General features: G+C 41.2%; 1 protein-coding gene across 8 annotated transcripts in view; it reads left to right on the top strand.

Annotated features, from left to right (window-relative positions):
• Nucleotides 1–16,489, top strand: part of nrxn3a (neurexin 3a) — a 147,177-nt gene that overhangs the window by 18,131 nt on the left and 112,557 nt on the right. For all 8 annotated transcript variants that reach the window (XR_004213417.1, XR_004213418.1, XM_031866738.1 and 5 more), the window contains 3 exons: nt 6,959–6,979; nt 7,796–7,822; nt 9,029–9,040. Coding sequence is in view for 6 of the 8 variants with exons in the window: in XM_031866738.1 (XP_031722598.1) it covers nt 6,959–6,979; nt 7,796–7,822; nt 9,029–9,040 (60 nt within the window). In the remaining 2 variants the exon portion in view is untranslated. The remainder of the gene's footprint in view (nt 1–6,958; nt 6,980–7,795; nt 7,823–9,028; nt 9,041–16,489) is intronic.

A 16,489-nucleotide genomic window follows, 5' to 3' on the forward strand; every position in this document is an offset into this window, starting at 1 on the left:
GCTTTGACTCGGTGGCATTTAGGTGAAAGGTGTGGGCTCTGAAGGTAGAAATGTTTTTCTCTTTTTATTGTCTAGAAGCAGAAGACTTGCCTGTTAAGTATTAAAGGAAATCTGCTTTGTCACGACATCAGACAGGGGGAGGACTTGCTGTAGCTGGAGGTGACACACTTCCTCTCTGCTGAGTACCAGTCAGATATATGAGAGAATGTGCTCTGTTCTTGAGTGTCACCTCCAGCTACAGTGAGTCCTCCCCCAGGTCTGGGATCTGATTATGTTTGCCCCATCATCCAGGTTGCTCAGATCCACTAATCTGCTGAATGGTTCAGCATCTCTCTCATCACTATTAATACTTCAGACCCAATATTTGACCTTGGTCTATGAGTCTCGATTAGTTTGCCGTGTTCCACTGAATGATGTTTAGGCCTCCGGAGGCTTTTCATCTGTCCCATTCTCCTCAACATGATATCTCAAGAGGGAATTTCTTCAAATTTGGCACAAATGTCCTCTTGGACTCAATGATGAACTGATTATATTTTAGTTGTCAAAAGTCCCTGTGATATTTTGGTCATAACATATGCTGATTATGATAATTTCACACACATGTCTAATAGGATAAAACGATGAAGTGATGACATTTTGAAGACTATTCATGTACAACTTCACAAGTCTCATTTAACTTGGTGTACATTTGTTTCAATCGTTCTGTGTTGTCGACATCTGAGAACCAGAACAAGGCTAAGGCCTCTAGTTTCACAGCAGTGTGTGTTCTCCCTTCTCTGGAGAGCTTCTGGACAGAGTGCATGGTGCACACAGTGACACGTGCTATATTACACTTGCTGTGCACTCTGGCTGTTATAAGAAAAGACATAATGTCTCTGTATGATAAATTAAGTCACAAGGTGTGACAATGCAGCAAGGGAATATGGAGTGGAATGAAGTCATTTCAAAAATTCATATTATTCATCTTATAATATTTAATGTTAGCGGTGGACATTTAACGTTTCATCTTTCCATCCACACCATCTGAAAAAGGCCTCCCCATCAGCCAGTTTGGTCGTATCAGGAGCATCTGCAGTAAACAAACTGACTCGGAGAAACAAGCAGATGAATTAGAATACAGATTCCAGGAGAGAGTGTGGAATGAACAGGTTCAGCACTGTTACACAGGAAGAGTGCCTCATCAAAAAGGAAAAACCTCCACTGAAATGATGGTGCTATGTAAAATAATCAGCTAAAGAGTTTGAAAAAATCATACAGAAACATTGGCTCATTTTGAGCTCTGATCCACTACTTCAAATGAATTTAAACTTCTTCCCAAAGTAGTGTGCAAACGTCTCCCCCAAAACTAACATCTGATCTCATCACTGCTTAAAACACTACTTTCCTTCATCCTCGCATACACCCACCGATAAGGAAAAACACTGAAACTAAGAGGCGCTATATCTCGTTCCACAAGAAATGTAATCTGTTTTATCAAATGCCCAAGTGGCTTAGCGTATGAAAAACACAAAGAGCTCTAGAAACCAGGATCGCAGAGTGCGGGAGCTGCATCCAGACCCAGGATCCACGTAACCCGGTGCATTTCAGATAACCAGACCGTGGCCTCTCTCGGATACATTAGCATTGAACACGTTGATGCCTGAGTCCGTATTCCAATCGCAACATCGGCGGTGCGATCCCCGGCTGCAGGTCGAAGTGTCCTTTGACAAGACATCAAACCCCAAATTGCTCCCATTTGTTGCGTCACTCAAGAAATGAATGCGATTGTGAACCATCCAATTGCCTTCATGAAATATATTTGGCATAATCCATACTGAATTTAATAGTTAATTATATATTTTTTTATATTTAAATGTGATGTTAACTGTGATGAGATCAGTAGCTGAGATGACTGGCAGAGGAACAACCCACAAAGATCACTGTTTTTAATTAGCTCCATCTTTTCAGTCTCTCTCCAGCCGGCCACGTCTTCCTGCCAACACACAGCCCTGTGACACCAAGGGCCGAAAAAGTCTAAAAGGAGGATAGCAGGTTCTTATAACCCGTGTTACAAAAGTGTTTTGACAGAGCCGATGGCATACTGATGATCTTGCTTTGCTTGGTCCTACTAATAGTGGGGCCAAACATGTCTGTCCATTCATCGTTTCCTTATTAGATCGACTTTTGTTTCAGTGGATATTTTTACTAGAGGAAGTAAAGATGATGGAAAAGCTTCGTCCTTTACAAGTTTACAGGTCTAACATTTTATGGCACTATTTTGGAAGTGAAGAAGTGTTTGAATGTGGTGTTCTCAGTCATTCCTAGAACTGGTCTGCCAGCTCTTACATCTGTAGGCATCGCTACACAGCCTCCCTCTCCCGACTCCCTTATCCTCTCACTGTTCTCTCCCCAAAACACACACACACCACCTCACCGCCCTCCAGCCGCTCAGCGCTGTGATGCGTGACTCACTGAGCCATGATGCGAGGGCACTGGTGACCCTTGTAGGCTGATAGGCCGCCTTTCCCAACCTTGTTTTACGGCCTCCACATTGGGACCTGCTCCCAGTGTTGATTTATGTCTGGCTCTGCCTCTCTCGCCTGTCCGCCTGGCTGCCTCCTGCCAGGCGGACAGGTGAGTGGAAGCCGGGAACGCTGATTGTTACCAGGCTTAATGAGGCTGGCTGAGGTGCACTGGTGGCTTTTTGAATATGTCAGCCCATGATTACTGATCATCAAATGTCTGACACATAATGCACTTCATTTTAATTGTTTACACAAACATGAAATATAGCTCGAGACTGAATGATGTGGAGGAAGTAACGCAGCTTTAAATAATCATATCAGTCTGTCTGTCTTTGAGGAGAGAGAATGTTCCCTGAGGAGGTCAGAGAGGGGAACTGAAGATGTATCCTGTATATATGAACCACACAGCAGCAGTGCTTTGAACTGAGTGGTCACCTTATCTGATGGGGCAGTGACAGCCCGTTCTCACTCCCAACTCATAAAATACCACCACTCGTTCAGTGGTCCTAAACTTCAAACTAAGAAGCTCTAGTTTCCCCTTTAGTGTCAATTTTGGACGGTGTGTCAGTTTCTACTCGTAACATGTATAATGTCTTTTCAAAATGCACTTTCAAAGTATGATAACTTAAGCTAAAACACTACTCGGTAAGGTTTAGACAACAAAAATAAAAAAAATCATGGTTTTGGTAAACTTTCTAAAGGCCTTTACACACATGCAAAATGTGCCTTGATCTTTTATTGTGGAAGGTGAGAACAGAAGGAGTGGATCTGGTCTGAGCGTCTTTATCAGGGTTCCAACTACAGAGCCTCCATTTTGTCGTTTCAAAAATATAAAAACAACTCTATTGGTTGATTCCTCAGAAAAATAAACCTTAATCTGAAAAAAGTGTCACTTTTCAGCCAAGTAATATTTGTGTTCTCTGAGAAAGTATTCCTGACAAAATATACAGAGGTGTAAATTAAACACGCATAAGAAGGCCCTCTGTCTGTCGAGCAGAAACTAGGAAACACAGCGGCTTTCAGTCTGAGGTTCCCTCTCTACCGGATCTCAGCCCTGTGTGTCACCCGGCCGACGGTCCACCAGCTGTATGCCGTTGCCTCCCCAACACGGGCAGATGGCTTCAGCAGCCCTCCCTGTCTGTTTCTCCAGCCACCCGTATGTTCATATCAGCATGAAACACGGCTGCTGTTGAGGAGATGATGGCTGTTACAATATTGATGATGAAAACAGTAATAATCAAGCCCTCTACAATGTTAGGGCTTAATCATTTATCCTGTGGGAGCGTTGTGTGTGTGTGTGTGTGTGTGTGTGTGTGTGTGTGTGTGTGTGTGTATATACATACCTTCCATGTTAATAACATGAAGGAAACATCAGTTAAGCCAGCACCAATGAGAGAAAGCAGCATTTGAAAGACCTCATTCATCACTGTGCTTTCCTACTTCCTACAACACATCATGAATCATCCCTTTAAGTAATCCACTTTGAGCTCTAAACCCCCGCTATCCTCGCGTCACCTTTTGGCTATTGAATTAAAGAGTTTCTACTGATGAATAAATACATTTTTCAAAGCACCGCTGAGTCATCCCCAAAGAATGGTGATTGGTTTTGATTTTATTTTTGGGGAGAAATTTCTGAGGAGAGCTGGAGGATATAGATTTATACATTCACAACAGAGAGGACATGTGTCAGAGCTCCCTTGTACAGTAATTGTATTGAGTTCAATGCTGGCTATAGCTTGCCACTGGGAGTTGTACCTGTGAGTGTTGACTAGTACCACATTAGATATGTATGTTTGCAGGCATCTCTCTCTCTCTGTCCACACACACACACACACACACACACACACACACACACACACACACACTAAAGCCTGGTGGTGACTGAAACAGGGGCACAATACAGGGGAAGTAAATTGTCAAAGGAAGTAGGTCAAGATGGAGAACAAAATAATGATAGAGCAGGAGGGTCGGGACGGAGAGATTGAGCTTCTAATGATGGATTAGGCAGAAAATCAAACTGGAATGGGGGAGGGAATTGAAAGATGAAATTGTTAATCTACTCTCTCCCCAGCTTGTCGTTCCTCCATAAAGGACACTAATGCTGCATTTCCACTGCATGCTACCCTGCGCTCTGCTCAACTTGCCTCGCTCTTTTTTTGGTTTTGATACAGCCAAAAGTGTTGTTGTTACTTGGTACTTTTTCTGGTACAACCTCGGTCGAGGTTTCAGTAAGTGTGGCGTTCAAAATTATGTGACGGCAGTTTCATGCGGTATTGATATGGCGATCAACTGAGACTCCTGCCTCCACCAAAGGGGAGACAGGGTATTATCTGCAGTTGAAAACAAGGTAGAGAAAAGCACGGGTAGCAAAAGTGAGTTGAATGGAATGTAGCCGAGCCATGCAGTGGAAATGAGTGCCTACATACAACCTATATTTACATTTTCAGTCTATCAGGAGCACACACCATTCTTGTGGCATTGTAGTCCGAGGCCCACGGTTGACCTGACACTGACTGCTTTAAGTATTCCATCTCCTACCAACAGCCGGAGGGGTTTATTTAGACCATGACCACAATCTCTCCCTAATCTTAAACAAGCACTTTGATTTGCTAAACAGACACAAACATTCACCATTGTGACTCAGCAGTCCAGTGTCCTAAGAAGTACATCCATATTGGACAATTCTGCACCTCAACATTTACACACTGACTCCAAAAATTTAGTTCGTTAGTTTTTTGCATTTTTTCCGCATCCGTCAAAAGCCAAAGCAGGGTTGTTTGACCAGTCAGACCATCATCCAACATGTGCTGCATAATGATGGCAGACTTGAGTGTCGATCAGGAATCTGTAAAAGACGGCACATTCACAAACGTTCTTTAAAGCTGGACTCACACATTTACAAATATCAAGCTAGAAATGCAGCAACTGTATGCGGGACATGGTATAGTATGTTTGAGGTGATTTATTCAACACAGGCCACATGCAGGTTTTTGTACATAGATGCATGTACTTACATGCGTGTGTAATGAAAACGTACTGTTACAACATATATGTAATATAGTGATCTCCTGCTCTACAAACTATTTACAAATCTAATGTTTTTGCAGTGCCTTAAAAACAGGATGGTTTTCAGGCCATTTTTTATTGAAGCTGCTGATTGATAATATGGATTCTTTCAGCCGATGTGATAACCGATAATGACCTGCTTCTCATGGCCAATACTAATAAGAAAACTGATTATTTAAGATTTTGCATTTTAAAAAGAAGTTGATATAACCTGTAGCTGAGGGTAAGAAAGGCTCAGATGTAGTGAGCAAACATGGACGATTAAATATTCCACAGCTCTGAATGAATCAAATCTAACTGACATCACTATGACAACTAAAATAAAGAAAAGTCACAAAGATGGCAATACAAGCCACATGTAATGTCCCTCTGTCAAGAGTGATCCTCTGCTCTGGCAAGAAAGGACACACGATCATCCTCACACACACACACATGCAGCGCTCCTTTGCTAGTTGGAGCACAGCTGAAAGTCCTCGGTTTAAGCTGAATTAGTATCTAATACATATCTGATTGACTTCTTCATCTTCTTCTGATTGGCCCAATTAGTCCCCGCGAAGAACATTCACTGCATTTCTGTTCAATTACGTTTTAACTTCATCTTCCAGCTACTTCATTTCTGTGTGTGGCCGAACTATAGGGCTCCATGTGTTTCAATAATCAAAGAAGAGCAATGGTCTTGATGGTGAACTTTGTCTGGTTTAGGTGTTGGGGAAATATCAACTCCCTGCTCTGTCCAGTGTTTGGCGAGTTATCTTCAGACAAACAGAATCTGTCAGCAACATTCATGTCTCTCTGAAGATGATTCAGCTGTGCCAACTCCCTGATTTCATTTTTTTATTTGATCTCATCAGTTTACCCCTGCAGCATGTAGCTCGACATAGTGGGTTTATTGCATCGTTGTGCAGTGTTTCTATATTGTGCTGTGATGGTGTTTCAATCATTCGCTTTCTAAGTTACTCTCCTTGTTTGTGTTGGTAATGTGTGAGTTAATGTGTCTCATCATTGTAAACTCTGCCCACTGGTTCAAGACCCTGTTAGCATTTGAAATGTGTAGTTTCAAATGCTATTATTTATTATTATTCATTTCATTTTTACACCAGTTATAACTTTAAAAATGACTTCTGCCATCCACTACTTTCTTCTGCCTCACGCTGGATATTTGATCTAATGAGACTGAATGCTTCCAGACCAAATGTTGCTGCTTTAACACCTTATTGCTCAATCTTTCTGCATTGTAAATGACATGCACAAGGCTGTGCCCTCTGCCGGCCCTTTGTATGGACTGTGAATTGTATTATATTTTGCATGATATATATAGCATGCAAGTAATACGAGTGTTTCTAATACTGGCTTTGTTTGCTTGTTTTCTCTCTCCCCTTGTATTCCAGAGGTCAACAACAATATGCCAGGTGAGTTTGAATGAAAAAATTAAAAATAAATGAATTAAGTATATGACAGCCATCATTAGTACAGCTGCAGATATCCAGACAGGCTAGGCCAATACAACCATCGTATCGGCTTGGTGAGTCTGAGGCAAGCGTAATGTTAGCATGCCTCCACACCGCTCACAGCGCGGCCGGAGGCATTAGGTGTTCTGCTTGTCCGTCCGCTCCGTTGTTGTGAACAAAACATCTCAGGAATAACACTTTGAGAGAATTTCATCAAAGGTCACTTAGACCTCTCAAAAATAGTTAGCCATAACTCAATAATTCATATGCTAATTATGACAATTTCACACGAATGTCTAATAGGATAAAAATGAAGTGATGACATTTTGGACAGACATGGAGGTGAACTGCTCTGACCGTGAGGCGCTAATTCTAGTTTTGCAATCATTTTAATTTGAATTTATTTGCAATTTGAAAATGCACATAACGGTGGTCTTAGATTTAGTTATGATTCATGTGGTCAGCTTTAATATCTGTAGCAACTGATGGGGATGATTCCATCCATCCATTATCTTTAACCACTTATCCTGTTTGGGGGGGGGGGGGACCCAAGACAGAGAAGAGGTGCAATGTTTTGTCTGCAGGCTATCACTTCTGCTAACATGCTGGTATTTCTAATGAGGAAAGCCACTGGAACCTTTGTGTGATCTGATGCCATGCTTTCTCTCCTGGGAAAACATGTATCATCACAATACTATAGAGTATTGAAACTACGTGTGCTCTGTGCTCAAGACTTCTTTGTGCTTCTTCCTTCTCTTTTTCTTTTCTGTTCTCAAGGCCTTGCACATATGATGGCAGAACAAGGTATGCCTCTCCTTCCCTCTTCTCTCTCATGTGTGTGTGTGTGTGTGTGTGTGTGTGTGTGTGTGTGTGTGTGTGTGTGTGTGTGTGTGTGTGTGTGTGTGTGTGTGTGTGTGTGTGTGTGATTGTAGTGTGGAACTGCATGTTTTTGCGTTGTAGAAAATGAAAGTGCACGTTTTTTAAATGCAGTGTGATTTTATCATTCTGCTTTACTGCCCTACGAAGGCAAAACGCACTACACAACCGCTAGGAAGTGGCTCAGGGTCACTGGCCTCCAGCTGAACAAGAGAGCTGTTTAAAGGTGAAGCTAGTTACTGAGATAACTACGACCAGCTTTTACTAGTACTCACTGTTTTCACAAGCATTTTCTTTTATGTAACTTTAAATAAAATATAAAAACTGGTAGTAACTAAATGCAGTTCTGATGGAGCATAAGTAGTTTCTGCTGACAGTAAGGTTAGCAGAGTAGTAGCAGCTGCCATCTTAGCTCCTGACTTGTGGTACATGTAATATCTGAGCCAACCAACACAGACTACATCGGTTTGCAGTCCAACAGCCGCGGGACTTATGGAAAGTACCTACTGTATGTACCAAGTACTGTTCTAAAGTACAATGTTGAGGTAGTTGTACTTCTTCTGTGGTTCCATTTCTACGCCACTACAGTTCAGAAAGAAATATTGTCCTCAAAATATTAAATATGATGAATGATATAACAATCTCAATATGAAGAGTAATTCTTGTGAAATATAAATAATCACAATTAACTTTATTTATCATAAACAAACTATAAAAAGGCAAGAAAGCTGGAAAGTCCTTACATTTTCCTCTTCTAATCTCTGAAGATGCATTTTTAGGTATTATATGCTATGCCGATATGTTCAGCACCAATATGGTCCTAAAATGAAGGCTTTACTGACATCCCGTTTCCTGAGCAGCCTGGAAACTCCAGCGTGTGTGTAGTTCTCTGCCTTTGCAGGGCAGAGCTGGTGTGACATTCACAGATCCTGGAATCCTGTTGTGGTTGCATGTTTCAAGTGTTGTTGTGATGTACAGCTGCTGTTGTACATTGATTGATCCTCATGACATGTATTCAGATATACATCGATACGGTTGGTGTCTGTCTCACCTCTCCTCCTCTTCTTCCTCCTTGCCTGGGCTGTCTCGGCTGTGGATCCTCTCTTCTGTCTTCGCCTCCTCCTGCTCCTCTAGCTAAAAGCAAAGGTACAGCTTTTTCGAAATCTTTCCTTTTCCGCCAATATGAAAAGCGACGCTTGCTCTGTGAGTGTTTGAGAGGAGTGTGGCGTGATGTGTTTTGACGCTCTAGTGTGTTTACTTGTCTGTGTTCAGTGCCTCCTCTGTAATGGTTTCTCACTGAGGGTGCTTGGATCAAGCGAGTAATTAAGCCAACCTGAATAGAAGGAGAAAGAAAAGAGAGCGTGTCGCTTTGTGTTTTCTTACTGTGCGTGTGTGTGTTTAGTAATTTGTGAGAATGCTGTACAGAGTATACAGGGACGGCGTGAGACAGCTTCATGAGCTACAGTCACTGTGGATTGCTTTTCACAGGAACAAGCCTCTCCACCCTCTTCCTCAGTAAACCAGGGTGTCTACTCGTTCAAACGACATTCTCTCTGCTGGCTGATGACGGGCCGGCTTTCTGTTGGCAAAAAAAAAACTGACACGGGCTGTTCTTAAACTCTATAATCTAAAGCCATGTTCACACCCAACCTGCTTGTTGTGGTGTGACAAGCAGCACAGCACAGCAACAATTGCTGTGCGTAGATTTGGAGCACTGCCAGCCAGTCAGACAGATTTGATGTTGTGACAACATACAAACTGGCAGGTACAGGTGCACACACCAGAATAAAGTGGAGAAAAACTCTGCTCAAATGAGAAAAAAGCATAAAATAAACGATCCTAAAAACAAGTGTTAATAGTTCCAGGCTTCATGTCCGTGATGAATGATTACCTATCTTCATCATTGCTTGCATTGTTTTCATTTGGTTCAAAGAGATGAGCTATCAGAGACGCGTGTATTAACACACATGAGCAGCTACCATGAGGAAACTGTCTTCAGAGGAAGAGTATGAAGACCCAGTCATCTAGAAACAATGTAATGTCCAAACTCACCATGAAGCTTTGGCACCAGTAAACATTTAGAAGGTCAGATGCTTTGTTACCACTTAAGGCTGTATTTGATCCAATTTTGGCCATTGTGCCTTTTTGACTTGCATGTAGTCTTACAGTGTGTAAAAACAGTAACATTTCAACACATTCATTCTCTGCTCAGGTAGACATTACTCCTCTATTGATAATAGATGTTCACAATGTTCAATTTAGCACCTTTAAAACTCACAACCAGTTCAACTGACTGTAGACTCATGACAAAAGAGTGCATGTGTGTGATATTCTACGTATTGAGATATTTGCCAGGCAAACTGTTCAAAATATTCCTTCAAATATTATTACTAGCAGCATTTCTAACTGGTCAGCTTTTCTTTTGTATGTTTTGGTTTGGTGTTTGTTGGGTGTCTTTGTGAGGCCATTATAAGCTAGTTGGTAATCATATTAAATATTATTTATTGATTCATTAATTGAATAGAGAGGCAGCGGTGTAAAGCCAGCGACAGAGCTGAATGCATGCACTGAGAGTGATTTCATGTGAAGAGGAGGAGAGAGGTGCACATGAACAGAAACAGTTTGATTTTGTCATGGATGTGCAATACCTGTAAAGACACAAGCATTATAGGATGTAATACTTCTGTAGCCCCACATGCTTACTTATATGTATTCCAGTGTAAAAAAAAAAAAGAGAGAATGTGTGAATATTTTGTTTCATTGGAATTCTAGTTGCAGTACTGAGTACAGTTTTCATGCACTTCTATTTTTGTTGAGAATTACAATTTAATGCTACTTTATACATCTATTCTACTACACTTGGGGGCAAATGTTGTTTTTACATTATACCACGTACTTACCACATGTTTTGACAGTATGGTTACAACAGATAAAACAAAACTCACTGTTCGGATTGGATCCCGGTTTTAAGTCAGGGGTCGGATCAGCAGAGCAAATATAACTTTTAGAGATCCCCCCCCCCCCCCACCCCCCCCAACCGTTGGAAGTTAAACAGGTCATAATTCTCTCTAATATGTATCTAATATTGCTGTGAAAACACCTCCTTCACTGACGTTTCTTACCAAAAAAACACATTTTACAGGATTACATTTGAACACACCATGATAATGTTAAGTGTGCCTTTGCCTTATACTACTTAACTACAGATACAGCTATGATTACAAGTTAATTTGCAACTCATGGTTTTACTTAGAGAACATGTGATGAGATTATGCAATGGGACACATTGCATAGGTTTATATGTGCCTCCCCAGAAGGCTGATTGACTTATTTTGAAATTGTTAACAGTATTGTTATGGGGCTATATATATATATATATATATATATATATTAAAAGCAGCAATAATAGCAACCTCTGAAAATGCACAAATCATGTGCAGAGCTCTGTAAAAAAAAAATTGAAATACATAGCAATATGTGGAAAATGGATTGCGACATGCACATGTCTAGTTTATAAAAACACTGTCATATTAAGTTCTATTTGCATTATATATACACAGGATCCGTCTAATAGTCGACTATTCGGGCTCACCCCTAGTTCCATGTCTTTTGGTGTTTGCCTTGAAAAGCTGTAGTTGTCCACAGCCTGCTGCTGTCACCTGTAATGGCTTCCCCAATTCACAGAAGCAAGCTTGTATAAGCTCCTGGAGTTTCCTCTCCCCATACACCTGTCTCTCTTCCTTGTTGCTGTGTTTAATCCCTGAGCGAGATGGTAGACATTATTAGGCATCAGGCTCCCTGTCGCCTCCCGTTAGGCAGACAAGAGGCTCCATTCTGGCTCTATTTGCATGGCGGCTCACTAGTGGCAGGGAGGAAGACAGAAAGAGACAGGAAACTGTGTCGCTGCCGTCGAGGAGTCCTGTTTTACTGTCCTGGGCTCACAAAGAGTGCTTCTCTTCTCATTTTCATTCCTTTTGTTAGACTCGCTCTCTCTCTCTACTTGAATATTCTCTTGGTCTATCTCCCCTCGACCTCTGTTATCTTTGTCAACACTTCGCCTTCCCGGCGGTCTCTGTTGTCTTCTTCATTTTCGCTCTTCATCCACTCCCCAATTACCTTTCCATAATTTTTGCCTCTATCTGACCTGATCTCCTCTTTCAAAAATCCCTACCACTTTCCAATCTTGTCATTTTTTATTACCTTCATTCTTTGTTTATGCTCACTGTCTTATGCAGTTTTATCAACCTACCATTTTAGATCCATTGGATCCATCTATGGGTCTTGACAGAGCAATAGCACCAACATGGAAGCCAACGTCATTGAACCTGGCTTAACTTAAGCTGCAGCGCAGTGGCCATTCCTGGTAGATGACATTAATTGTCTCTGTAATAGTTATAATCTTATCATTAAAGACATTCATGAACTTCCTTTGTTTTTGTTTTATTGTCATCTATTTTAGAGGGGCAACAGAGTCCAGTGTCATTCTCGGTGAGCGTGTAGCACTATCGACAAGATGATTAACCTGGGACGGACTAAAGTTATCACAGGAGTCCTCTGTTATATTGAGACATGGTATTGAGTTAAATACAGTTGCAATCGCTTCTTTAAAGTTAGTTACTGCACTATCACATAGACATCTAGTGTAGAACCTTTTGCCTAATTTCTGTGTAAAGACTATTAAATGTTCTATTTTAATGCCATAAGCCAGAACCAGGTCGAGGGTTAAAACAGTGAGTGGGTTTCTGTACACTCTGACAGAAGCCAGTCGAATCTAATAAAGAGGTAAAGCAGTACCAATACGGACCTGGGGCCCGGTACACTAAAACAAATATAATTGGCTGTATTGTTTTCCAGGTTGGGTGTGAAAGACTAAGAACCAGGCTTTCAAATGAGTTATAATTTAGTTTAGGTTTAGGCTCGAGTCAAAGATGGCTGCTACTCCACCTCCTCGGTGCCTCGAGGAATGTGAATGAGTATTAATATGATTTGGAGGATATGATTCATTTAGGCTGACACATTACACAGCCAGGTTTTAGTAAGACAAAATAAATCAATATGATTATCTGATATTAAATCATTTACTAATACAGCCTTAGTAAATGTCTGCTTCATTTTTTTCTTAAACAAGTGTATGACATAACATTTTAACCATGTAGCTGAATAAATAATAACAAGATGTGTTTATTTAAGAAACTAAACTGAGTCTAAAGAAACGTATAACTGTTAAAAGTTAAAAAACACGTCAGAATTTCTTGGGTCATATTGCATTACTTCCTTCAAAAACAGGCGGTTGCATGATTATATTTGGAGGCTCAGATGACCGTAAAGTCGGTTTCAAAAGTAAGAAAGCGACTGACAAAAATGTACTGCAATACAGGGGGCGAATATTAGTTAAAGTGTGTTTTTTGTACCCGTTCAGAGCACATGATTTGTGCATTCATGTTGGTTTACATCCACCATAGACTGTTAAATGCCTTTAAATGTCTATGAAGCTCCACAGCCACAGTTTATAATATAATCTGTTTTTTTTTTTTTGTTTTTTTTAAATTCAGACTTCCCACCAGAGCCACAAGTAGGACTAACCATGCTACATCATCTGCAACATGCTGTCTCTAGCACAAACAAATTCACCTCAAGCATCCGTCCCGCACAGTGTGTACTGTCCTGTGTCTCTGCACTCACAGAAACGGGTCTACAGTCAGGAAAATAGTCCACGTTAGTAGAAGTCTTATAGTCTCTGCCCCCACTAACTAATATGTGTGTGTACACTGCTGACTCATGAGTGTATGTGTACAGTGGTTGACTATAGTGTAGTTGTGTATCCTTTATGGATGGATATCATATTCTTATAGGCGTAAGTGGATGTTTGCATGGATGAATCAATGTTCAGAGATACAAGGGGATATATGCTATTTGTGCTGTGCATACGTGATTCACTGTAGTCGGTATGCTACTGTATCTAAATATGACAGAGAGGATGGAGAAAATACAATACGCTAACACCTCGTAATGTGATTCAAACCAAAGCTGCTTTTGGCGAGCTGCTCACACCCGAGCTGTTCATGCGGTCCCGTACTGTGCTGTGCCCTGTGCTGGCAGAGATCATATGCCAACAAACAGCAGTGGCAACGAAAACAACACACCCAGACAAAACAGAGAGAGCACAGCCCTGAACCACTCTCTCAATGTGTTCCCCATGTCTTTCCCTGTCTACCTCTCTTTTTCACTCATTTTCTATTTTTCTTAGCTACACAATTTAATAATTTGACCGTTAGTGCTTCTGAAGGCAGATACTCCAAGTTGCCATCGAAAGATTTTTTTGGGGTGATTTAATCTATTAATTAAAATTACAATTTTTATACAAATATTACATTATGGTGATGATAAAAGTATAATATGTGGAATCATGTCCCCGGTGATTCCTTGTTTAATATGTATTTTGCCAAGTGTTATTTTCAACAACAGAAGTCATTCTGGGTATGATTTCACACTATCTGTATGCGTGTCCCTCTTCCAAATAACGGTTGCAGAAGGTTTTTTTGGCTGAAGAGCTGAGGTTCTACCCAGAACCATTTGCTTCTGAAGAACCCTTTTTTTGAAGAAAGGGTTTTTCAAGGGTTCCTTGTAACACTAAGGGCTCCATTAAGAAGCCTTTTCGTGTGATGTGTGTCAAACTGTGATTGTGAGCCATGATTGTTGTGGCCTACACTGCGACACATCGGTGTTGTTAGCCCTTTAGGAGCTGCATGAAGCCCAAGGCTGCTGGATGTGATTCCCATAGCCCCAGGTTGACCGGCTGAACTAAAGCCATGGTTAGGGTGGAGAATGATCAATGGTAAAAAATCCTGGTTGGGTTCTAGTTTGAAACCCTTTGAATATTCAAAAGGGTTCTCCGTATACCCCCATAAGTTGTATATGAAATCATTGGAATATAAAATAATCAAAAGGTGTTTTCCTATGAGGACAAGCAGATGACTTTATGGTCCTATATGGTTCTAGTTAGTACCCACTAATGGTCTCCCCTCTTGGTTCCCCTTAAAGGCTTAATGAGTAGAATTTGGCTTTCCCAGTTTGTAAACACAACATTCAAAGTTGGCCCCTCCGTCCCCTAACCTAATGGGCATAGTTGGCACTACCGGAATGCACTACTGTTTTTGTTTGGTTTTGTTTGTCATATGTTTCTTGTATTGACAGTTGGCTACAACTGCATTTCGATGTGTGTTGCATAATGACAATAAATGATCCTTGAATCCTTGAATGGTATAGTCCAGAGAGGAGAATTTAGCAGAGCTTCCCGAGCTCATTGAGAAGAGGCTGAGGAGTGACAGCTGGAGGCAGAGGCAGAGTGAGGGGCAGAGAAACGCCTAGAAATGTCCCGAATGCAACATAATAATCAGAAAAGAAATAATCCAGGCAGGGGTCAGTGTCTGCAGATACAGATACCACCACTCAGTTCTATTGGGTCATAATTGATGATCGAGAAGAATCATTGTTGTATTAGTCTCATTGTGGCTTTAAGAGGTTCCTTCTTGGAACCCTAAGAAAGATGCCTTCACTGATCAAAGTGGTGGAATCTCCTACAATTAAGCAGTCAGGTCGTCAGTCGTCTCTCTATGAACTCGGTGAACTCCAAAACTTGGTGAAAATTTTGGTTGTCACCCGAAAACAGTGGTCCCAGCTCAGTGTGTCACGTTCACGGACAAATGCAGCTTTAGTGATTAAAGATTCTGTCAGTTGAGAATTACAGAGGAAAAGTTCTTTAAACACATTCGCAGCTGACATGTGTGAGGCAGACATGCAGCTAAATAAATAGCTTTTATAAGTTTAACAAATACAGATACAGAACGTCTCTCACTGATGATCACCTGTCAGCTGTCCTTCACGTATCCACCTCAGACAATCAAACCTGACTTGATGTACTGTACACGTGTGTATATAGCTGATGCTGATTTCAATAGTTTAATTTTCCAAAAGAATCTTTACATGCAGAATTCTGCATACATTTAACATGTACACAGAAGCACGCCAACAAATGCATGTCGAGTAGAATTGGGTAGATATCCATTGAGAGTTAACTTATCCAAACCCAAGAACTGAGCCCAGAAAAGAGTCCCGTATGTCAGTTGGTGCCGAGGCTAACTGCCCTCAGCACTTCCTCAGGGAAGGATCAATGTTTCCTGGGGAGCGATGATGAGCTAACTCAATGAGTATTGAATTGTGGTGACATTATGCAAGTAGTATGCTAATCAGCTGTTTAGGTTTGATTGCACTACAGAGGTGTATATTCTTGCTAACCTTGAGGAGACATTGGAAATCTGGAGATGAGCCCTAACCATCTAACCATCAATACCTCCCTCTCTCTCTCCCTCACTCTCTCTTTTTGCCTCTCTCTCTCCCTCTCTTTCTCTCTCTCTTTTTCTCTCTCTCTCACCCCTCGCCACCTCTCTCTCTCCCTCGCTGTCGCTCTCTCTCGCTACGCAAATGTTAGCCAATGTTCGCTAATGCTGAAGATACAGTGAGTGTGATTACCGAGAGTGGCAGACAACTGGTATCGCAGTAGCAAGCCTGTGAAAACGTTGCTGTTATATACTAATA

The sequence above is a fragment of the Anarrhichthys ocellatus genome, unplaced genomic scaffold (assembly GCF_004355925.1).
Source record: "Anarrhichthys ocellatus isolate YVR2014 unplaced genomic scaffold, GSC_Weel_1.0 scaffold36, whole genome shotgun sequence".
NCBI classification, from domain to species: domain Eukaryota; kingdom Metazoa; phylum Chordata; class Actinopteri; order Perciformes; family Anarhichadidae; genus Anarrhichthys; species Anarrhichthys ocellatus.